Source organism: Schistocerca piceifrons, chromosome 3 (assembly GCF_021461385.2).
Source record: "Schistocerca piceifrons isolate TAMUIC-IGC-003096 chromosome 3, iqSchPice1.1, whole genome shotgun sequence".
Classification (NCBI taxonomy): domain Eukaryota; kingdom Metazoa; phylum Arthropoda; class Insecta; order Orthoptera; family Acrididae; genus Schistocerca; species Schistocerca piceifrons.
In genome coordinates, this window is record NC_060140.1 from 232,133,491 (window position 1) to 232,158,708 (window position 25,218).

The 25,218-nt window shown below is 43.3% G+C and overlaps 1 protein-coding gene across 3 annotated transcripts in view; it reads left to right on the forward strand.

The window, feature by feature from the left end:
• Positions 1-25,218, forward strand: part of LOC124787819 (transmembrane ascorbate-dependent reductase CYB561) — a 283,476-nt gene that overhangs the window by 15,613 nt on the left and 242,645 nt on the right. For 2 of the 3 annotated variants that reach the window (XM_047254750.1, XM_047254749.1), the window contains exon 1: positions 20,683-20,952. The exons of the other annotated variant lie outside the window; for it this stretch is intronic. In XM_047254750.1, the coding sequence (XP_047110706.1) occupies positions 20,870-20,952 (83 nt within the window). In that variant the 5' untranslated portion in view covers positions 20,683-20,869. Of the gene's footprint in view, positions 1-20,682; positions 20,953-25,218 lie in introns of those variants that run through there. 3 annotated transcript variants of the gene reach the window in all.

Consider the following 25,218-nt stretch of genomic DNA (forward strand, 5'->3'; position numbering starts at 1 on the left):
CGCACGTCCATTCTAGATCTGTTTCAAACCTTTCTGAACTGTGAACTTCTGGTTCCTTTCGTATTCTATTCAGCGTCCACGACCGGTAATTAAAATGTATTTTATAATTACGTAGATTACATAAAAATTACGTGGTATGTAATACATACATATTTTCAGGTAACAAAACGGCGTATCAGCTTACTTCACTATTTCTATAAACAGCAGAAGAAATTCTTGTAAAAAGGAAAGATTTTTTGTTATTACACATGCAATGGACGTTGGCACGACACACACGAGTGGCCATTTTCCGTCTTTTATGATCCAAGGTAGAAGAGCATGTACATTGTTGTGGAAGGCAGACCGACTTACAACCGAATGAAGCCTGCACTTCGTAATCGAGTGTATGGTGTCACATTTTGTAAAGAGAATACGATAATTCCTACAATATAATTTCAGTGGTATTGGGTGGCGCACGAAACTTACCAATCGTCATCTGTTGTTACGAAATTGTTTGCTTTAGCTTATTTGTTCTTTCTTCACTGCCCAATTATTATATGTTTATCTATTCTGCTCGTAGCGGTCAACAAATCGTGCGTAATTGGCGAGCAGCCTGTACTCGGGACCGGTTTTTCGCGCGCCACCTTATATTATTCCACAGCGATCAGCCACATAACGCTCCATTGGCTAAACGAGATGTTTTGCAGAATCACGAAAATCAGAAGTGTGTGAGAATTCTGTTATGAATAAAAACTCTGTACTCCGGGGAGATGCAAGTACCCCCTCTTGGCGCCTTCCATCTTCAGTCACCTATGTACCAAGTTTCAGTTTTTCATAAGAACCATATACCAAGCACAATGAACGGTGTACGAGTAAAAATGAACGGTTCCCATAAGTGAGCGATCACCAGTGAACTAGTTCCCAAGGATGAACGACTTTGCCCATCTCTAGGATGCACGCCACAGGGCGTCTGGCTCGGAGCTGTCCTGAAGTAACAGATTTGTAACAGTACGATGTGTTACTGTGGTGCCAACTGCTGGTCAAATTGCAGGTGCAAAATGGTTCAAATGGCTCTGAGCACTATGGGACTTAACATCTGTGGTCATCAGTCCCCTAGAACTTAGAACTACTTAAACCTAACTAACCTAAGGACATCACACACATCCATGCCCGAGGCAGGATTCGAACCTGCGACCGTAGCAGTCGCGCGGTTCCGGACTGCGCGCCTAGAACCGCTAGACCACCGCGGCCGGCTTGCAGGTGCAGATGCAGTATAAAGCGACAGAGCCATACGGCGACATACGATGGTCGTCCCGCGCGTTAGTGCAACGCAGCCGTCCGGAGACCGGTCTTCTTGCTGTCGTACATTCTTGTGACCGCCACTACTATCAATTACGTGCAGTGGCTACAGTCCTACCAAATCTTCCTGCAGTATCGCAGAAGAAGCATCCAGTTCTCGTAGCCCTATTTACACGACCTTGTTCAAACTCAATGAGGTTCGATATTGGCGTCTTTGTCGTCTTAAGGGCATTCTTGACTGACACCAACTCACTATGTCCATGCTCAAAGGTAAATAAAGCGTGTATTTAAGGCAAACCAGATTTGCATCCTCATAGAGGCGCTGCTAGCGCCACTGTTATGCGACTGCTAGCGCCACTGTTATGCGATTCGCGCGAAATTGGAATTAACGTTGCCTTTCAAATGTAGAAACGAGCCTATCAACTTTCGATTATGTCGCACAGCTCCTTGGTGTTACAGATGTTTTCCCGTCATTGTACGTTCGGTAAAAGACTATGAAGTGATGTGTAGAGAGCACTTCCTACTGTATCATTAGTTCCATTCGCGTCAGAGGAATAGTAAAAATGATTACTTAAAGGCCTCTGTGCGTGCTGTAATTGGTCTTCGCGATCTCCAATCTCAGTTTCTGCGTCGTCTCGGATGACCGATAATGACCTGGTCGTTGATGGGACGTTCGACCGTAATTTCCTTTCCTGCGCTGAGCTGACGAACTGCTAACTGCTACAGTGTTACCAACTTGTACTGGTGTTGCCGAGCGCACGTTCATTCCACGTAACAAAATCCAATTGCGACATTTTCAGCTGTCTAACTTTACCTTCTACAGTCGGTTCGCGTAACAGCGAATGTAGAAAACGAACATGAGCTGAAGTGTGCCTTCGAAGTGTTCAGAGCATTCACGAAGTGTCCAGTCGAATTTGTGTAGTAACTGAGAAACAATGAAAATTCGTTGCTTTTAGAGCAACCGTGATGCCTTTCTACGCGTGCTACACTTGTAGGTGAAAAATTTTTCATCCAGTTTGTAAATTAGTTCACCCTGCCACTCCAGAAGTGTATGATGTTGAACATGATACTCATTGTGATCCGCATTTTGGAAACACATGCGACAGTCTCACAACCGAATGTCTTATTGCATGCCGACCAATTGGAGAACAAGCTCCTATCCTATAGGTAATTAAATGGCCACTATAACATTTACACTGGACTAGCATTCGGGAGGACGACAGTTCAATTCCGCGTCCGGCCATCCTGACTTAGGTTTTCCGTGATTTCCCTAAATCGCTCCAGGCAAATGCCGGGATGGTTCCTTTGAAAGGGCACGGCCGACTTCCTTCCCCGTCCTTCCCTAATCCGATGAGACCGATGACCTCGACAGTTTGGTCTCTTCCCCCAAACAACCCAACCCCAACTAAAACATTTAAGCCACCGAACCACGTCACACTGCTCACCTAAAGGCGACTAGGAGTGCGGTCATCACCTGTAAGTCAATCATCGCTTCACCATTCTTTTTGGATCAGTTGCTTCCTTCTTCATGTTTACTATAATTGAATTCAGTAACGTGTCATCAAGGGTATGAATCGTTTTCCAGCCTTCCTTTATTTTCTCCTCCACATACCCTTCTAAAATTGTTTTTATAATCTTTTCACGTCACGAATATAGTTCCCTTTTCTACGTTCAGTAACTGCCTTTCTGCTCCCATTCTCCTCAGCACCTCTTTGTTCGTAACTCTGCTTCTCATTTTATGTTCTTCCATTCTGCGCTAATCCTCCATCCTTTTCACGGCTTTCCTCCTCATGGGCAAATTTTCGGTGAGGTACAGGAAGTCGCTCTAGACAAAACACTGTATTAACATTTTACGTGATTCACATGCTCACACCGCTTAGAGAACGCCGATTTTGCTAGTGACATTCATGATTTAATGTCAGTAATGCACTTCCAATTCCTATCTATTCTAACTCCTTGCTGCTCAAAATCTCGCACATATTACAGTTTCTCTCCATTTGGCATGATTTATACCATTTTGCGCTCCTCAAGGGCGCCCATATCCTGAGGCAAGGAAAGGTGGAGGGGAGCGCCTTTCCCCCCCACCCCCTAGCTCTCAGGGAAAGGAGAAAACGCAGTGTAGTCAGGTATTTTTCTTTCAAGAATACTACCTTGATGTCCACAGGTTTTTAATATGGTCGCAGCTGGAACTTTTTATACTATTTGCAAGTCGCCATTAGTCTTCCAAAATTTTAAAAAATAGTCTATATCCCCAGGTCTACCCCTACTCCCCTTCGAACTATCGTATCGATGTCCTTCGCCCTTTTCCTATTGTAATTGTATTCGTTTTCTTCGCTTTACTTTCCTTCCATGATATTTTCCAGTACTTTCGATCTGCTCTATCATTTCTTGGAGCTCTTTTCCTTTAGTGATGAAGCTGTGCCAGGGTCACATGCAGCAGCAATCTCAGACGCGTCAGAGGTTCTAGTTTTCGAGAGGTGTTGATCGTGTGGCAAGGGATACTTTCACATGGCGTATCTACAGAGTAATATTGGTTATGCTTCCAATTACATTGCTAGTGATGCTCCAAGAACCATTAAAAATTGGAATTATGGCTCTATGGGCCAATTCATCGAAACAAGTTCATCATAGCCAACGCTGTCGACTCTAGTGAGGCCTCAACCATCATATATAACACACGTCTCTTATCTCGCAGTCGTACTCAATAGAAGGTGTCACTATAAATAGCGAATATGCTGAACTTCAACGTGACGTAGCAAATGACGTGCGCCGTGCTTAACCCACAGGAAAAGCACTTGTATCAGATGAGATAAAAGCTCCCCTTGAAAATATCCTCGATGTCCTTTACGGCAGCATGCCTCCTTGGTTTTTAATCCATGTCATTTCGAATAAAATGATCAATCCTTAGACAGCTGTCTTCACCCTCATCAACAAGAGTGAAGCTGCTGAGTGATGAGGCCGGCACGGCATTCCGCGTATACACGTGTAGAACGCTGTGGCAGTCCCGGTAGCCGGTAGTTTTCCTCCTGATGACAATGGCGTAGACAGCTTCTGAAAGCTCGAGGAGCTAATTCCATTTTTAATGTTAAAATTTTAGGTTGTGCTTAACTGACCGCTATGAACATGAATTGAAACTAAAGTTACTGTGAGTACTCATAATTCGCTTTTATTTCCACTTCCTTTTCAGGATGATTCCATCTCCGTCAGGTGGACTTATGTCATTGCAGTGGTCGCTAACTTAGTTTCCTGTCGTGTTTACATCACATATATTTTGATTCACTGAACTAAGCAATTTGCAATCTTTCCTCAGTTCCTGTACTTCGAAATAACGGTGCTTGAAACCCGAGAATAATTTATTCATTTTCAAGTAGTTGGTCGTGATTGCACTCAATTGCATCAGAGAAATGTCAAGTTGCTTCCTTAAAGCTAGTCATATCCTTTTTCCTTTCATTGCGCTTATTCAGGTGCCTTCCTGCTCCGTCTATTTATGGCCACGAAGCTATCTATTTCTTCCCTATTCCCCCCCCCCCCCCCCCGAAGTAGGAATACGCCTTTCACCCCTTTAGGTAGGGGAAGGTCTAGCAGTATCGGACAGGTAAGCTTTTTTTTTTAATTGTAATTTTTTCTGAACGTTGTATTACAACACTCTTCACACTAAGCAATACTATGATACGTTACTTAATGGAACTATAAATTCGATTTATAATAGTATACTTCGTTGGTTTTTGTTTCGCATTTTTGTCGTATAAATTTTTTTCGGTTGTTCGTGCGTGGAATTGTAACAAATAGTCAGTTTTGTTACAGCAATGTTTTAATTGGACAAGTGTTTATGGGCATCATACTAAAGTAAGTAGAAGTCATATGTGCCTCGTATTACTATGGTTCCATGTTGGGTGAAATTTGACTCAAAGAAGCAAAAATTCATAATGAAGCTATAAAGTTAAAGTTTTCTGTTAAGTAGGTCTAAATCAAATTTTGGTTAACCTTCAGTGAAACATTTATCACACGCGTAGTGAAGGCAATGCAGCACTACACTAGCACAATTTTCATAAGCCCAACATTGGCTTCCTTCGAGTTACTTTCATTACATTTTAAGTGACGATTTCTCCATATTTGCTTGTTTAAAAAGACGTAAAAATGTATTTTTATGGTATCTTTTGTGTCTGGGAAACCCGAAATACCTTTTACCAAACAATCCAAATGCACCACCGTGGTAATTAACATTTCCCTTGTTGTTTATTGGAGTAGTTCAAATGGTTCAAATGGCTCTGAGCACTATGGCACTTAACATCTGAGGTCATCAGACCCCTAGAACCTAGAACTACTTAAACCTAACTAACCTAAGGACATCACACACATCCATGCTCGTGGCAGGATTCGAACCTGCGACCGTAGCGGTCGCGCGGTTCCAGACTGTAGCGCCTAGAACCGCTCAGCACTCTGGCCGGCTATTGGAGTAGTCACTCTCACAGTCAACAATATAGAAAATATCAATTTTATGCAAAGATGCAATGAAAATGTAATATTACTTAGTTGCAAATAAAACATACTACTTCAAAGTTAAATTCGTCCATCGATAAAACGCACTAGAAACACATAACTTGTTGCCACTCTGAAACGCACTTGTTTAGATTCAAAATCTCGTGGCCGGCCGCTGTGGCCGAGCGGTTCTATGCCCTTCAGTCCGGAACCACGCGGGTGCTACGGTTGCAGGTTCGAATCCTACCTCGGGCATGAATGTGTGTGATGTCCTTAGGTTAGTTAGGTTTAAGTAGTTCTAAGTCTAGGGGACTGATGACCTTAGGTGTTAAGTCCCATAGTGCTTAGAGCCATTTGAACCATTTTTCAGAATCGCGTGAATGGTCTTGTCTCTCCGCAGCTCATTGCGAAGGGCCGCGGCACGGGCTATGCTGGTGCTAGGGGCAGTGCAAGTTGTACAGGTCCTGTCCAGTATTGGCCGACCTTCGGCTGTATCCATTTAACAGCTTGTCATAGCGGTGGGGTTACGACCATTAGCGTCGGCAGTCACCAGCATTCCTGGACCTTTATCTATTGCTCACCCCGCAGCTTCTCCCGTCGTCCCACTCTGCTCAGTAGGGATGGGAGTTATCGCTTAAACAACCGGTTTTCGGTTGTATCGGCCTTTTTTTTCATCGCTAGTTTAACTGGAGCGTTAAAGCCGCTCAAAATAACCAGTTTCTGAAATAATCGATTTGCGGGTTTTCATTCCCATTATTCCCTGTAATAAACGTAGAAATCGAACAAACATTGAAAAATTTTGACTCCCTCAGTTACAACATACACAGGCTCAAAATATTAAATTAAATAGACAAATAAAAGAAAAAATAGTTCGTCCATTATTCACTGCTTTCTTTAAAACTGGCGAGTAGCTGATTACTACAAAAAGGTCGCCATTATTCTTCTATCGATTCTAATATTTTTGGAACTCTGCTCAAAAATCGTGTTGTAATTGAGGAACATACCAGTGTTTGGGCATTACCAATAGTCAGTGTCGAAGGGTGAAAACTGAGGTTGAAGATCTATATTTTCCCTATTAATTCGCCTGTTTTCAATAGCTACAAGCAGCTAAGTGCACATGGAGAAGCAGGCAACAGCTCGGCTACTTTCTATTTTTATTGTAAAAGATGAATGAATTCACAAACTTCCAGCATGCTATAATAGCTATGGGTCAGCAACTTCTGTTAATCAGTACAAAGAAAAACCAATCCAGAGTAGCAATTTTTTTTTAAATTCACATGATTACTAGTTTGGCCGGCCGCTGTGGCCGTGGGGTTCTAGGTGCTTCACTCCGGAACCGCGGTGCTGCTAGGGTCGCAGGTTCGAATCCTGCCTCGGGCATGGATGTGTGTAATGTCCTTAGGTTAGTTAGGTTTAAGGGGACTGATGACCTCAGATGTTAAGTCCCATAATGCTGAGAGCCATTTGAACCATTTTGATTACTTGTTTCGGGCCTAGACCCATTTTCAAATCATCGTGACATATTGAATAATGATCTATCCGTAGATGCGAAAACCATGTCAAGAATGCTCAACGAACAGTTCCAGTTATCTGTATGCGATGTAACTGTTCGTTGTACATTTTTGATATAGTTTTCGGATCGTTATAGTCACATATCATGGTGACTATTTTATTATGGAAACTAGCCATCAAGTGAATAAAAAAAGTAAAATTTGGTGCTTTGGACTAGTTTTTCGTTGTATGAGTGAACTGTTAAATTTTTTCTCCTGTTGCAAGTTCGTTACGGCTCATCCCATTCTTAATATGTTAAAGTAAGTGGGGCATTGCACTTCACTGACACCGCACTTCGTAAAATACTTCAATACTAGTGATAGTGCCATTAAATGCGCCAACCTCATGGTAACAGGTACATTACGGCCTTAGCAAAGCTGTACCACATAATATCTCATGAGTTTGTTGCTCGTTTCTGTCGGCACTATTATTAAAATATCACTTACTGCTTTTCCCAATTTCTCTAATAACACAACATTTCAAAGCATTGGAAATTTTACGAATAAAAAATTACTCTTTCTTTGAAAAGTGTATATTTAAAAACCAAAAATTTTTGCTCTGCTGCTATGGCTAATTGATATTTCGGTGTCGTACCCGATTATTAGTAAAAATAAAATACCGGTTATTGAAAAGTGAAATACCGCTATAGGTTTCAGCCGGTCGATTCTTCCCATCCCTTCTGCTCAGACGCCTGTTGGCGATGCATTCCTGTCGGCATTTCCCAACAGCGGTATAATGACTGTTGTGCAGTCGACGCCGCCATGTGGAACAAACGAGCAGCCAGCGACCGCTGTCTCGTTGCACTTTCTAAACCACGCAGCACACTGCACAGTGCTAGAGACGTGTGCAGCGTCATTATGCAGGGCAGTCTATCAGTAGCAGCAATGTGCGCCTCGATTCCAGTACAGAGCTTTGTTCCACATGAGATTCTAAACGAGGCTGTGGGCATTATATCAACACGAGGCTGACACATTCCAGAATTTACATTAACATTCTGTTCATTGTTTTCGTGAGAAAAAAAATACAGGATCTATCAAAAAGAATCATCCGATTAAAAAAGTCGTAATTATTATGTTATTTGAGATATGTGCGTGAACAACATAGTGCTGGTAAGAGCAAACTCTTGAGTTTTACATGGTTCCCGCTAGGTAGCAGCAGTGTGCGTCCACTTCGGTTCTAGTAAAAATGGTATCAGAACAACAGAAAGCGTTTTGAGCAGCCCGGGTCAGTAATAATTGTCCAGCGTGACTTTTGTACTAGGTACGGTGTGTATCCTCCTACAGCACAGAACATTAGACGATGGCGCGGACAGTTCCGAAAAACAGGTTGTTTGTCTAAAGGCAAGTCGCCGCGCGTCCCCGAGTGTCCGACACAGACGTCGAACGCAACCGTCAGTTTCATAAGGAGTCCATAGAAATCCGTTCGCCTTGTAGTTCGACAGCTCAGCATGCCCCCGATGTCCATCTGGCGTGTGTTGTCGGGTTTTACACATGAAACCATACAAAGTTCAGCTACTGCAAGCTCTTCGTGAAGATGACAAACAACAACGTGAGGAGTTCTGTATTTTCGTTCTTGGCAAGATGGTGGATGACAATTTTCTTTCATGATTATTGTTCAGTGACGGGCCAATATTCCATTTAAATGGAAAGGTGAACCCTCACAATGTGAGAATATGGGGTACGGAACAACCACATAAAAGATGTACAATATGAGAGGGAATGTTCAAAAATTAATGCATTTTGTGGAGATTCACAGAAGAAGGTGTATGGTCCATTTTTCTTTGCCGAGAACACTGCTACAGGAAGCACATATGTCGATATGTTTGAAGACTTTCTTATCCCACAGTTGTAGACTGATATGAACGACTTCATTTACCAAGACCATGGGCCACCGCCACACTGGCATCTGGAAGTATCGGAATTTTTAAATCAGAGGATTACTGAACGATGAATTGGTCGCACTGGACCAAATGATTCAGCCTTACATTACTGGTCTCAGAGGTCACCAAACCTGACTGTACGTGAATATTTCTTGTGGGGGTTTACAAAGTACTCTGTTTATGTGCCTCCGTTACCAACAATGAATGAATTGAGACATCGCGTAACAGCAGCTGTGGGAGCTGTAATTGAGACATGCTGGCTGCAGTGTGCGAACAATTTGAATACCTCATTGACATATGCCGTGCATCTCACAAGGGGTCATATTGAACACCTGTGAAAAGGTATGAAAATAAAAACTTTTTCCGGTCATCAAAAAAGGAAAATCATTGTATATGTTCATTAGTTTCATAAATATAAACGTGCCGAATCGGATGATTCTTTTTGATACACCCTGTTCTTCAATGTCTCGTTCTTTCTTGTTCCCATCTTTCACTCAGCCGCATTTACTGTTTTCTAGTTGAAAAACCATGGATTTCGAAGCCACAACGTGCTCTCTACAAGCACAAGGCTGCGAGAATCGATGTACGTCCTAAAGATACAGAGTAGTTATAATTAAACTGACTATGCTCCGTGTGCAGACTTTATACATCGCAAAACGCTGAACCATCGTATGTATTTTCATTAACTGGTGCTCTCGCGGAGTATGCTGAAAAAATAATAGTTCTACTTCCTGATGGCTCTAAGCACTATGGGACTTAACATCTGAGGTCATCAGTCCCCTAGATTTAGAACCACTTAAACCTAACGTACCCAAGGGCATTACACACATCCATTCCCAAGGCAGGAGTCAAACCTGCGACCGTAGCAGCATCGCGGTTCCGGACTGAAGCGCCTAGAACCGCTCGGTCACAGCGGCCGGCTTTCTACTTCCTGACTTCAAGGTGAAATACGGCAGCTGTAAGCAGTCAGAATGTGATGGGTCCAGGAAAAGTGTAGTAACGATCAAACACATGAAATCTGTGGTTCTGAAACGTTTATTATGTTGTGGTCACAATTTACAACATCGGTTTGATATGGTCTCCTCACACAGCAACATGCTCCATCTGTAACACGGCACGGTCGACAACTGCTCTCAGCACAACTGGTGCAATCAGGGTCATATGTCGTCGTATGCTAATTTTAGATCAGCAATATTCCGGATACACCCCTGATAGACACTACCTTTCAGATATCCATCCCCCCCAACCAGAAATCACCCCGATTTAGGTCGGAGGTCTGGAATGCCACACATCTTCAAATTGCCTAGAGCTGATGCGGTCGTAACCGAAGGTTTCTCGAAGCAAATCTTTCACCTGGTAAGCAATATGTGTCGCCCAGCCTTGTTCTAAAATATTAGTGTCGACACAGTTGCGTTTGTGTAAAGCTGGAACCGTTTGCTGCAGAAGAAAGTCTTCATGACGTTCAGATGTCACTGTGCACGTAACAGGACTGCGAGGTGTCTTAACCCCGAAGAAAAACGGTAATGTAGCAGCTTGTGAAGCCGCACCACATAGTCACATACGCTGAGTGCTTAACTGAATCGCTCTACTGTTCCAGAACATGGTTGAAGTTTTCATCCTCCTCCGTATTACGGTTTTGTACGAGTTAGTTCTATTTGATGCCACTGCGTAGTGATAACACCTAGATATTCCAACAGTGTTATTGTGCTAGTAGTTCAACATAAATGGTGTCGCCTGATGCTGCTGGATTCTCTAGTTGTTGCGTCTTTCGTTCGAAATCGTCGCTAGTGCGAGCAGAAATAAAATTGTTGTCCGTCCGTTAAGTTTTCCGCGATTCTGAACGAGACATAAGTATGTTAGTTTTCCCGCACTTATTCACTCCCAGACAGTAAACGATGCGTTGACGGCTGCCGCGACTTGAATAAAATGCAAAACGCGAACTCTGCTTTGCCGTATAAATCGTCACGGGTGACAAGATATCGTGTTATCAACACCGCCCGCCCGGTGTGGCCGTGCGGTTCTAGGCGCTTCAGTTTGGAACCGCGTGACCGCTACGGTCGCAGGTTCGAATCCTGCCTCGGGCATGGATGTGTGTGATGTCCTTAGGTTAGTTAGGTTTAAGTAGTTCTAAGTTCTAGGGGACTGATGACCTCAGATGTTAAGTCCCATAGTGCTCAGAGCCATTTTGTTATCAACACCGAACTACCACAAAACGACGAAATGCACAAATTCACACGAAGGATCAACGCTTTGACGACTTAAACGGATGTTCAAGCCAACGTGACGCACGCGTTGATTATCTCCCGAAGGACGACTTTTCTGAATGTGTGAACATTCTGTGCGTTGTACTCAAGTAGGAGGAGACTATACGAAATCACTTGAAGCACTAAAACCGCCGTCTTAAAGTTATTCTACTTTTTAGTAATCCAGTCTCTAAACCTTTTGGACTAACTGAATATGGTGACACGTCGACGATAAAATCTAACTTTTCTTCTTTTCTTTATTTTCAGTGCAGTTTATATTATACGTTGTACTGTGTCCTTCAGCCCGAATACTCGTTTGATGCAGTTCTACGGGGCTGTGTATCTTGTGCAAGTCTTCATACACCAGGTGGTTATAATTAAAGTGCAGCTACTCATATTGGTCCAGTGCGGGCTGTGGTTATCGTGTAACAGTGAAACCTGGCAGACAATCTAATGCTTTAATGCGGAACAATTTACGCTGAAAAAACAATTCGTTCCAATTTTGGCCACCAGATGCAAATCCGGCGCTGTGAATGCAAGAAAGACGTGTACAATGTTTCCATGAATTAGGTACGTGATGTGGGCAGGAAAGGTCAACCACTCGAGAAAGACCTAATGTTGATATTATTATTAACCGACACTTAAACAATTTGTTCGACATGAGCACTGCAGACGCCGACGACATACTTAACAGCGCCAGATTGGTGACCAAAATTGAACTAATTATTCTTCCAGCGTAAATCGGTTCTGTATTAACGCTATTTAGAATATCTACCAAGTTTTGCTCCCATACGATAATTATACCCCACGCTGGGATTCTGTGAGTAGCTGCACTTCAATTGCGACCACCCGGTCTCTGCAAAACCTTTACACAATACGTCGGTTTCAATTCGCTTACTGTACACCAGCCTTTGTCTCCTTCTGCAGGCTTACAACGTCTTCCCCTTGCTCTTTCCTTGTTACTCAGATTTAGTAAAGTAACCATTCTGTAATGACTCAAGGAGTATCGAATAAACCCGTCCCTTCCTTCAGTCAAGTTGAGAGCATTATCCTTCTTTTCCTCATTTCTATGCAGTATCTCTTCTTTAGTTGTCCGATCTCTCCATCTAATCATCACCATTTTTCTGCACACCACATTTCAGGAGCTTTCATTCTCTTCCTGTCTAAACTCTTTATCGCCCACGTTTTGCCTGTAAGGCCACAATCCGGACGCTAAGCACTGTAACTTCACATTAGACGTTAACAAGTTTCTCTGTTTTCCAAACTTTACTTGCTATAAGTCTAAAATTTATATCCTGTTTATTTACAATTGTATTATTTATTCTGATGATAAGCAGCAAAAGCTCATGTCCTATTTTCTAAACAAATTGTCTTAGCGTAGCCTCATTTTATAACTGTAAAGCACAATATTGTGTACTTTATATGTTTTTACTCTGCTTCTGTATCACTGTCCATATGTAATACATCTGCATGTTATTCTGTAGCACTTTTGCCAATACTAGTTTTATGTTATTGAATTGTTAATTTCATTCAAATTATTATATAGGCTCTGTTTCTCGAGTTTAGTATTAACGTTTTTCCTGTTTTGATATTTTTATATTTATTTACTGCTCAACTTTTTTTACTTTCTTCATTGCTTAGCACTGCATTGCCAAAGATGGATTTTACTGTGTGTTCTTTCCTCACTCTAAATGAGCAACATGTTTTCCAACGTTGTTTACGCCTATTGTTACTTATTTGACGACGATAGTCAGTATGTCGCTGGTCTTGTTAGCAGAAAACCGGTTAATTATATAAATTATTCCCATATAGCATAAAAATATTGTGCTTTTGATTTATAATTACATTGTTCTATCAATAAGCGAAAGAAGACTCATTTAAAATCGCGTGGTTTTGGCTATATTTCATTACCCTTGTTTTACTTACCTTCGTGTTCATCTCGTAACCACGTTTCAAACCACTCTCCTGACATTCTAAGTCCTTTGCTGGCACTGGCAGAGTTACAAGATCATTGGCCAATGTAGTATTTTTTTCTTCTTCTAGAACTTTAACCCCCTTTTCAATGTTCACTTGGATTTCCTTTAATATTTGCTCAATGGACAGACTGAGTAACATGGGAGATAGGCTACAACTCTCACTCCTCAGTTCGTACTCTTCGATTCTTGCAACTGTACTCCGGTTTAATTCAAGTTGTTGTTTTTCTATCGCTCTATATTTTAAGCATGATAACCTGAGAATTACACAATAACGCATTCCTTAAACCTTATCTAAATCTCTCTTTTTCTAAATTTCACGTAGTGCAACATTGTCCGTGTCAGAGCACACGGCAACACCGCAGAAACGTCTGTGGAAAAAGAACGCGCCACGCTAAGTCGGAGTAGCCTACTCGCTCCTTGCGGTCGCAGCTCGTAGTGTTATCAGCAGACGGCTGACGCTTGTGACTGTTGCACGCTGTCTTGCAAACGGAAGCCAACACTGCCCCTTATCTGCGCTGACACAGGCATTGAAGTCCGTCCCCAGAGGTCAATGTCCGGAGGCGTATTTCGAGGTCCAAACTCTGGGACATACGCTACACAGACCTAAGCGAATTGTGCACCATCTCCATGCCGTTATCGTTGCGGGGACCTGCTATGTGTCAAACTGCGTACGTGTGCGTGTCAGAGAGAGAGAGAGAGAGAGAGAGAGAGAGAGAGAGAGAGAGTGTTAGTACTTCCGACTCGGAAACTGTAGAAATGGTAGAATTTGGTTCACTGATACAGTTTGTGCGTACATAAATCCGAAGGTGGAGAAGTGGGACTACTTTAAACTGCTCCAAGAATCGTTTGTCGTGAATTCACTGCTCACAGCCATATTAGCAACCCTGAGCTACGGATGGGCGATATACGAAATCGACACTGATTTAGATTCTGTTCGATCTTCTGATCGCCTTGCGATTTAGTGATTTTTGTTGGTACTATATCCGCGATCTACCTTGGCACTTGCATGTCACTGTGGATTTTAATAACAAAAATAACTGTGAAACACGGGCTAAATTATCTTCTGGGGTATATATCATATGTAGTAATGGCAACTAATCAATAAATAAGATTCTGCAACTATGTTTCTGCCAAACTCTCGAACTTCCGCTCATCCAGCTATCTATTGACGTCTGATGGTACTGCCTCCAAGACAGGTACTGCCGCTGTAATTTATTCTCGCGATAGGAATTACAGCCAGTTTTCCACGATATATTTCGTATGTTAGGCATTTAATTATTCAGTAATTTTTTTTCATTGTTTCATCTGAACGTAGAAATTGGAAGCAAATTGGCCAAGAACTTCTAGAGATGTTTGGTAACAACCTTTCCCTCTCCCTTTATATATTACATGTATATACGTTTCAAGTCAGATTACGGAATCTTATGTAGACGGTGATCTTCCATTTGTCTTTAAGGTAAAGTGTGCAAAATTTCATCAAGATCGGAATAAAACTGTAGATTAGTATGAATTACAAACAAACAAACGGACGCTCGCCTTTTTCTGTCGAACTACTTCTAGTGTTTGAACGTGTATACATGTTTTCAGTTCAAGTCTGTAAATGCACGTAAAGTACAGGAGAGAGAATTTGTATCTGCACCTTCCACAAAACACGATTTTTCCTCTCTTACGTATCCATGTATACGTAGAGAGCTGCGTGTTATCATCTACGGATCTTCTTTTTCCACTTAAAACTATATTCATTTAAACGTTCGATTGTACTACAGGGTGGCCTGCTGTTAAGCTTGCAGTAAGTCTGATTTTTTTGTTACATCGTACATATTGGTGTTTTTAGTGGGTTGTAATTTTGCACACTATTTTTACACACATTTACCTTGTGTCTCGGCTGAAACGAATTTATAAAAAAACCTTAACGCGCCCACTCATCTGAAGATACAATAACGTCGCTTCCAAAACTTTCCTAAAATTCGTTTTGACCTGCAGTACCAAGTAATAGCGAAGTGGAAAAAGATGTGAACAGCAACGGTGTACATAACTGCAACCCACATAACACACCAAGAGTGCAAGACATAACAAAAAAAAAGGTGGCATGATGTCGAACAAACGAATAATGGCCTTGTCGTCTACATATATTTTGTTGCAGCTTGTGAAATAAAATAGAGGTCCTCACAAGATGGCTGTCGTAATATGTATCGACAAAAAATACGGAAAAAGACTATTTTGCAGAAGACGAAGTGTTTATAAACTATACTATTCGCCTCCCTACTCACTGACAATTAGCCACCCAATGTCTATGATGGTAGTGAAATGTTGAAAATGCATCTGAGTCGCGAAATGCGGTGTTGCAGTGTACGATCTTTTCCTGTTGAGACCTTTAGCGTATGCTTGTATTCGTCAGCGGCGCAGATAACACTAGCGGGTTTGTTGTGAAACCGCAGGCAGGAAGAGTGAGTCGGTGTTTCTAGAAGAGACGTATTCACTGCTGCGGCACGGCGCCCACGCGTGTTAGCGCCACCGAGCCAGGTTAACTCCTCATGGTGGTCTGTGCCGTAGCTGTTGCAAACGGCGAAGATTTTATTTTATTTTTTGGTATTAAGAGGTGTGAACGCATGACATTCGCTTGTGCATTCAAGTAATGTCCGTGAAAATGTACTGATAACGCGGTATTTTCGGTAAGAAACACGATACGTCATGTCTCTTCTGTCTAAAACCAGTACATATACACGAGTAAAAATATTGCTTCTCTCACCTACTTGGCTAGTTTCTTTCAAACTTCTGCTAAGTATTATATATTTAATCAAACATTTGCAGAAACATGTTTACATGCAGTTCTTCGCAGAATCTGATCGTAAACTGCAAAAGTGTTTTGAAATGCAAGCGCATCGCAAACTATGTGGAGTTCCATTAGTTCCATAAACTTCATTTTCACGCAACCCGACTTAGATATTTCCATCAGTGTGGGCGACCAGAAGAAATGTTTGGAATGTAACTTCCTGGCAGATTAAAACTGACCGAGACTTGAACTCGAGACCTTTGACTTCCGCGGGGAAGTGCTCTACCAGCTGAGCTACCCAAGTGAGACTCACGACCCGCCCTCACAGCTTCAATTCTGCCAGTACCTCGTCTCCTATCTTCCAAACTTCACGGAAGCTCTTCTGCGAACTTTGCAGAACTAGCACCCCCGGAAGAAAGGTTTGCAGAAGAGCTTCCGTGAATTTTGGAACGTAGGAGACGAGGTACTGGCAGAAGTAAAGCTGTGAGGACGGGACGTGAGTCGTGCTTGGGTAGCTCAGTTGGTAGAGCAGTTGCCCGCGAAAGGCAAAGGTCCCGAGTTCGGACTCTCGGTGCGACACACAGTTCTAATCTGCCATGAAGTTTCATATCAGCGCACACTTCGCTGCAAAGTGAAAATCTCTTTCTTAAATGTTTAGAATGTTCGATACACAACGTTTAACGGTCTTACCACATTTTAGAAGCGCAAATTTGTATCTGTTAGTCAAGCAGTGGCAAGGACTCGCTCCTGGAAGGAGTTGCACATGATAAGAAGAGATGGTAAAGGGCGACACTAGATTGTATGCAGATTGTCGGGCAAACGTGGGCGTGCTCGTCACTGGTAGGCTATCATTTTAAGACAATAGCTCCAAAAAAAGAAGACGCAATTCTGACCTATATATTGGAACATTTTACTCGACTGATGCTAGGCGTCCTTTACGTAATTCGCTGGCCCTGAGACGACCAAATTTCCCCGAACTAGAGGGTTGTACTAACGAGATGCGCTGCAGACTACCTACCCAAGTAAATTGATATTTTCGACAAGAAACCTTAAGAATGAGTTTCTCTATGCGGAGAAAGATATTTCAGTAGCGAATCAGGAACTATAATTTTACTTAGCGTACACCCTTCATGCGGAGCAGGTGACTGGATTATAGGTAACACATAATGCACACGCTCACTGCAAAGCGCGTATTCCTGCCCCAGTCAGGGACATAACCAATACAGATATCCAGACAACCACACTAGAGTGTCGCAGGAGGAATGGCCAATATTCAGGGATATAACAGGAAGGTACATTTCAAGCAAAGAGCTCCATATGTATGCTCTACATATGAGACGTGGCCATTATTAATGACATGTGATGTTTGGCCTAAACTGTTTTAACCCTGATCCGTGAAGATGGTTTGTGACTGAAACCGGTCGATATTTTAGTTTTAAATTTTAAAAAAATCAGCAGCTGTAACGGTCGCAGGTTCGAATCCTGCCTCGGGCGTGGATGTGTGTGATGTCCTTAGGTTGGTTAGGTTTAAGTAGTTCTAAGTCTAGGGGACTGATGACCACAGGTGTTAAGTCGCATTGTGCTCAGAGCCATTTGAACCATTTTTTAAAAAAAGCAGCTGATGGTCAAACATGCATTTCATTCACATTTATTTTCTGTATCATTAAGTGTATAAGAAAGATTTTGAAGCTGAATTTTACTTTCCCATTAGATGCAGCGGTCCCAAATCAGCCTAGTGCGATATTTGTTTTATCGATCTGTATTAGTAGGGACAATGAAACACAGAGAACAACCAGTACTCCAGGGACGACAGTACTGCCCTGGCCCACACCACTACCGCCATGCAGCTGCTGGTTATTCATACTGTTTTACGGTCCCCGCAAGTGCATATCGGTAAACAAATAACGCACTACACTAATTTGCGACCGCTCTAGGAAATGGATAGGTAAAACTTCTCTTTAAAAATCATTTTTCTGTGTTGCACACTACAAAAAGTAACAATGTACATTATATGTTTTCTGTTGGGTTTGTGCATACGTTCGTAACATTTTTCCGTAACTTTTATCAGATATATGTAACAGAGACCTCAGTCATCAATAATATATTCTCCTTCACTATTTAGAAGTTTGCCAACGCATGGGTAACTTTTCGATTCCGCTACTGCAGAAATGACGTTTTTGAGGCGAAGAACTCGTCGAGCCATGTTCAGACAGCATTTTCATCCGCACAGGAAGTTCCTCGAAGGTTGTTCAACACACCTAATAACGACGCATAAAACACCACACACGCAAACTCAACGATGTTAATAAAATACACAGGTTTAATACACAGCACTAACCGAACGCTACTAGATACTTCCGCAAAAGACCCGATTCAGTGTTACATATACGCTTATCATAATTACAGACAGCAGCTTGCATTAGATAAGCTTCGCTCAACATTACGTGAAGCCCAATTTTTGAAAGCTACAATTCATTGTTGCGACTGAAGCCCACACTCATAAATATAACTGCTTAACCCAGTTTTGTGGCTCGGCACAATGACTAGCGTATAAACTTGACGTAGGTTCCAATCTGTGAACTGAAAAAAATTTTTTTTATTTCTAAATCTAATCAAATGAGTGATAGTTTAAATGCATTTTTTTTTTAATTTTATTCGTTGCTGCGTCGTTTCCAGCATCGTACTGACCGTATTTGCCCATATTTTTCTTCCCATCATTCTTTCTTCGTTTGGAATCTGCTTGTGTCGCCTATAATCTGCAACGAAGTGCCATTGACGGCTCCTCATCGCTTGGTAACGCGGCATCTCGTGTTGCCAGTGTGAGGGTAGTTTCGGGTAGCCAATTGTAACGAGAAATTGTAGTTTGCTTTTGCAGCTGAAACTGATTTTTTTGCCTGACTTGAATCTGCTCGTAGAGGTTAGCTTTTATCGCCGTGAATAGAGTGATAGTGATTTTAGTTCATCCGCACATGGTTGACTGCAATTTTCTCGGATACACTGCACATCACGAGGTTGTAGTTTGGACATGAGTTTAAATTCAGGTCTACGAAACGTGTCGTCTGCCGCAGTTAAGTCATTGATTTATTTTTATTTTTTTTTTAATTGAGCACTATGGGACTTAACCTCTAAGGTCATCAGTCCCCTAGAACTTAGAACTACTTAAACCTAACTAACCTAAGGACATCACACACATCCATGTCCGGGGCAGGATTCGAGCCTGCGACCGTAGCGGTCGCGCGGTTCCAGACTATAGCGCCTAGAACCGCTCGGCCACTCCGGCCGGCTAAGTCATCCATAACTTCAAATCAGCCTGCCGTTGTGGCCGAGCGGTTCTAGGTGCTTCAGTCTGGAACCGCGCTACCGCTGCGGTCGCAGGTTCGAATCCTGCGTCGGGCATGGATGTGTGTGATGTCCTTAGGTTAGTTAGGTTCAAGTAGTTGTAAGTTCTAGGGGACTTATGACCTCAGCAGTTGAGTCCCATAGTGCTCAGAGCCATTTGAACCATTTTGAACACAGTCACGTCGATTAAATATTTGGGCGTAACATTGCAGAGCGATATGAAGTGGGACAAGCATGTAATGTCAGTTGTGGGGAAGGCGGATAGTCTTCGGTTCATTGGTAGAATTTTGGGAAGAGGTGGTTCATTTGTAAAGGAGACCGCTTATAAAACACTAATACGACCTATTCTTGAGTACTGCTCGAGCGTTTGGGATCCCTATGAGGTCGGATTGAGGGAGGACATAGAAGCAATTCAGAGGCGGGCTGCTAGATTTGTTACTGGTAGGTTAGATCATCACGCGAGTGTTACGGAAATCCTTCAGGAACTCGGGTGGGAGTCTGTAGAGGAAAGGAGGCGTTCTTTTCGTGAATCGCTATTGAGGAAATTTAGAGAACCAGCATTTGAGGCTGACTGCAGTACAATTTTACTGCCGCCAACTTACATTTCGCGGAAAGACCACAAAGATAAGAGAGATTATGGCTCGTACTGAGGCATATAGGCAGTCATTTTTCCCTCGTTGTGTTTGGAAGTGGAACAGGGAGAGAAGATGCTAGTTGTGGTACGAGGTACCCTCCGCCACGCACCGTATGGTGGATTGCGGAGTATGGATGTAGATGTAGATGTATGTACTGGGCGGCACTGACTTCAGTACGAAATGCCATAGATATTGCGCTGGCTCGTTGGATAATGCGTGGAGGCCATAAAAATTTTAAAAAAAGTTTCAAACAGCTGCAGAGCGAAAGACTCAATCCGGAACGACTGATCTAGCTAATGGACCCCCGAATACCGGCACTTGAAGCTCGAGGAACAAAGGACAGTCTGCAGCGGGCGGAGGACAGGAAGCAATCTGCTAATCGGCCGGCCGGCGGTTTCCCTTTCGCTGCACGTGCAACGCGAGCAGCGGAGAAAGCCGCTGTGCGGCTGCACGCGGCGACCCGAGCAGCCCGGCCGACCGGTCTGGTGCGGGGGCGGCGGCCGGCGGCCGGCTCCCCCTTCCTCACACGACAATTGGCGGCGGCGCTGCTGAGGTCATTGCGTCAATTTGCGCCTTCCTCGGCCGCGCCGAGACGAGTGGACACTGCCGCGCGACAGTCGCTGGTGCGTGCGTTGCGGCAGCAGAAGCCCCGGCGTCTTCAGGAGCGCGTAGCGTGCAGCAAGCTGGAGCAGGGCGCCGGCAGCAGGGCTGCCACCATGGTGGTGGGAAGCGTGGAGCGCGCGCACGGCCACGGACACGGCAGGGGCCCGCGCGCACAGCACGTGCGCCACCAGGCCAGGTGCGTACCGATCTGCACGTCCCACGTGACAGCCTCGCGTTTCTACTCGGCCTGCTTAAGACCGCGGTTCCACCCGCGCCGAAAACTTTTTCTCGAAGTCAACAAAAGAAGTAAATTCCTTAGATGGGCCTGCGAACGTTGTGGACTTCTTTGCCAATAACGCGGTCTGGGTTGCAGTTACTACGACGTTTCTGCTACTGTCAACAGATCTGTAATTAACATTCAACTAACGTCAGAAGTAGTGTCGTGTATACTCAGAGCTTGAATTAATTCTCGTTGTGTGTGTGGCTTTCGAGTGGAGTGAAAAGAATAATACATTTGCGGGAAGTGCTACTCTTCTGCTCTCATCGCAAGGAATCAGCTGCGGATTATCACCGTTTGTTAGTGGACGTGTATGGAAAACGTGCTCTATTGGAAACAACGTGCTGACGATTTGATTCGGCCGGCCGGAGTGGCCGAGCGGTTCTAGGCGCTACAGTCTCGAACCACGCGACCGCTACGGTCGCAGGTTCGAATCCTGCCGCGGGCATGGATGTGTGTGATGTCCTTAGGCTGGTTAGGTTTAAGTAGTTCTAAGTTCTAGGGGACTGATGACCTCAGAAGTTAAGCCCCATAGTGATCAGAGCCATTTGATTTGATTCGACGATTCAGAAACAAAGATTCTGAGGTGACTGAACGCTACTGAGCACAGATACTGGATCCGAATCGCGCACTTAGGACAAACGCCGGCAATTTGCTCAGCTTGTTTGCTGTCATTCTGCGTCATGACAGTGCCAAACCACACGTTGCAAACAGAGTTAAAGAAATCCTGAAGGGACGTAGATGGGATGTATACCCTTCCTGACTTATTCAACATTGGGCCTTCTGATTTCAATTTCTTTCGGTTCACGCAGCGTGGCCTTTCTGGACGACACTTCACATCTTGGAAAGATCTCGAAACATATCTCCATGTGTGGATCACCTCAAAAGAATTTTAATTTTTTGTCTTGGAAACCATTTTACCCGAAGAGTGGAGAAATGGTTATAGTTACCCAAGAACCCTATGTTCACTAAATTATCATTTACTATTCTATTAAAATAAACATATGTTTTCTGTCCAACAAACACCCAGAATTAATCCAAGTACCCAATACACTACCAGTCGCAAAGTAAAATAGTTCATCGTCGCGGAAGCAATATGTGTACGTACGCAACGAAAGACTTCTAAACTTTGAATACTCTCACGACTAGATGTCGTAGGTGCTGGTAGGTTTCCCGGGTTTTATATCAGTGGTCAATGAAACTTCTTCCGACTGCAACATAATAGCTGAACCAGGACCACCTCTGACGATGTCAAGCGCAGCCCTGGACGAAACGTTAGGAACGGAAAAGTTTCACGGACCTCGGCCATAGAAACTGCAAGACCCAGCGCCTAGAACCGCTAGGTACGAGCATATGGGATTGGTTCCCAATTATGTGAGTTGTTATTCTGCATTTTATTTAGCTGGCCACAACACGTTTGAAAATATCACAGAATGTCAGCTGAAAATGTTAAACCTATTCAATTTGTTGTTAGTCTATTGTATTTTCATAGCACCTGATCAAAAGGAGCAAAGATTAGGGAGAACATCCTGTCCATGACGGGTGGAGTTAAGCCTGTTGGTCCCAGAGACTTTCTCTGTGAAACCTGTCGAACTTAGTACAATATTAGTTATGTCTATATGCCAGTTTTAAAATCACGTGTTACTGATTGCAAAAGGAAACAGAATGGACCAGAATTATCAGAAGTTTGAAAGTTTTTCGTGTGACCAACATTCTCACTTCTTAAGGACAACAACGAACGATCACATGAATGCGTGCTAAATACCAAAATTTGTACGCGAAAATTTTCAGCAATTCTAGAAGACGTCTTTTACACAATCAGAACCGTTACTTACTGCATTGGCGGCACCGATAAGACTTGCAGAAGATCCTCATTTTAGAGTGTGGGACTTCCTCCTAGTTGTAATTCCCGCGGAGCTGTTATGATTTCTTGTACATCGGATGGGCTGCTTTTCCGATTTATTTTTGACTTCGCTTTCCTTCATGATTTGTTGAGGATCTTGCTTCGTGGTACCTATGAAATGAATTTAGTTCATTCATTGGGCAGTCGTAAGTTAACCTTCAGCCATCGCTCCTAAATAGAATAGTACCATATTTCCTTAGACAGTGGATGTCGTATTGATTTTTGTCGTACAGTTCAGCTTTAGGTGGAACTGTCACATATTTGACGCTAGCCGATAATAGCACAGTGATGATCTACTATCGCCGCCGCAAATAAACATCAGCGTACGATTATATCGTTCATAGATTGTTCATTGCCGCGAAATCGAAGGAAGAAGTTTTTACAGTGATTGGCATCCAACTGTCATTTTAGCTGAATACATATAAATAGATGAAGCGCACCAATTTGCTCCTGCGTGAACAACTCACAATTAGTTTAGTTGGTGAAATATCTCGGAATGACTGAAGCGCTGCGGAATAGTCAGAACGCAAACACTGTAGGAGAGAAAGGAAATTAGATAGTGGTTCTTTAAGTGGAGTCTAGGGAGGCGTAGCTTATGCGAAAGGGAAGTCGCCTGCTATAAGCTTGTGCAATCCATGCGCGATCATCGTTAGTTTGTCTGGGACACGAGCCAAAGCGGAGATAGCGTCACTTCAAAGGCGAAGTTCCCGTTACGTGACTAGTTTATGTATTAGCACACGAGATTTTGCGATACGCTCAACAAGCACTGTACAGTGGGCGGCAGAGCAACAAGACTTCGCCTGTTGCAACAGAAGCGATATATTATTGAGAGACTCGTAATACAAAAGAAACAAGACAAAGAAATCGTTTTTGAAATTGCCCAGGATGTTTACTCTCTGTAACAGAAAGTCATTGACCCTATGCCTTGTTGATACAACGAATGAAAGCCGCATGGGAAACTGCAATCGCTTTATATCGAAGGGCATACTTAAATTACTGGTAACGACGTAATGCGAAAAATGGAATACGTTTTCACCTGCGGCATATCCCATGATGATGGTGGCAAAATGTGTGAAATCTTATGGGACTTAAATGGTGAGGTCATCAGTCCCTAATGTTACACACTACTTAACCTAACTTATCGTAAGGACAAAAACACACACACACTCATGCCCGAGGGAGGACTCGAACCTCCGCCGGGATCAGTCGCACAGTCCATGACTGCTGCGCCTAAGACCGCTCGGCTAATCCCGCACGGCGATGATGGTGGCCTCTATTACGTTCGACAATAGGTTCTTCACGGCCATCATTCTTCCGCTGCATATGTAACAACGGCAACTAATCAATAAATAAGAGTTCGCAATCATGTTCTTGTCAAACCGTCGAGCTTTCGATCGTCCCGCAGTCTAGTGATGTCTGATGGTACTGTCTCTAAGACGGGTTTTGCCACTATAATTTATTCTCGCGATGGGAATTACGGTCAGTTTAGCACGATATATTTCGTTTGTTAGGCATCCAATATTTCTTTAATTTTCTTCATTGTCTGAATAGAGAAATTTGAACTAAACACATCAAGTACTTTTCGAGAGGCTTAGTAAAAACGTTTCTCGTCTGTAAATTTTACATACTTGAAGTATATCGGCCATACCTTTTACGGAGTTATAGTAACAATCTTTCCCCTTTATACACTTAAGCGCCAAAGAAACTGGTATAGGCATCCGTATTAACGTACAGAGAGATGTAAGAAATCAGAATGCGGCGCTGCTCTCAGCAACGCCTATGTAAGACAACAAGTGTCTGGCGCAGTTGTAAGATCGGTTACTGCTGCTACAGTGGTAGGTTATCAAGATTTAAGTGAGGAAAGTGGTGTTAGTCGGCGCACGAGCGATGGGACACAGCGTATCCGAGTTAGCGATTAAGTGGGGAGTTTCCCGTACGACCATTACACGAGTGTACCGAGAATATCAGAAATCCGGTAAAACCTCAGATCTCCGACATTGTTGCGGCCGGTAAAAGATCCTGCAAGAACGGGACCAACGACGGCTGAAGGGAATCATTCAGCGTGATAGAAGTGCAACCCTACGGCACATTGCTGCAGATTTCAATGCTGGGCCAGCAACAATTGTCAGCGTGCGAACCATTCAACGAAACATCGATATGGGCTTTCGGAGCCGAAGGCCCACTCTTGTACTCTTGATGACTGCACGACACAAGCTTTATGCCTCGCCTGGCCTGTTGATGACAGCAAACTTGTTGCCTGGTCCGACGAGTCTCGTTTCAAA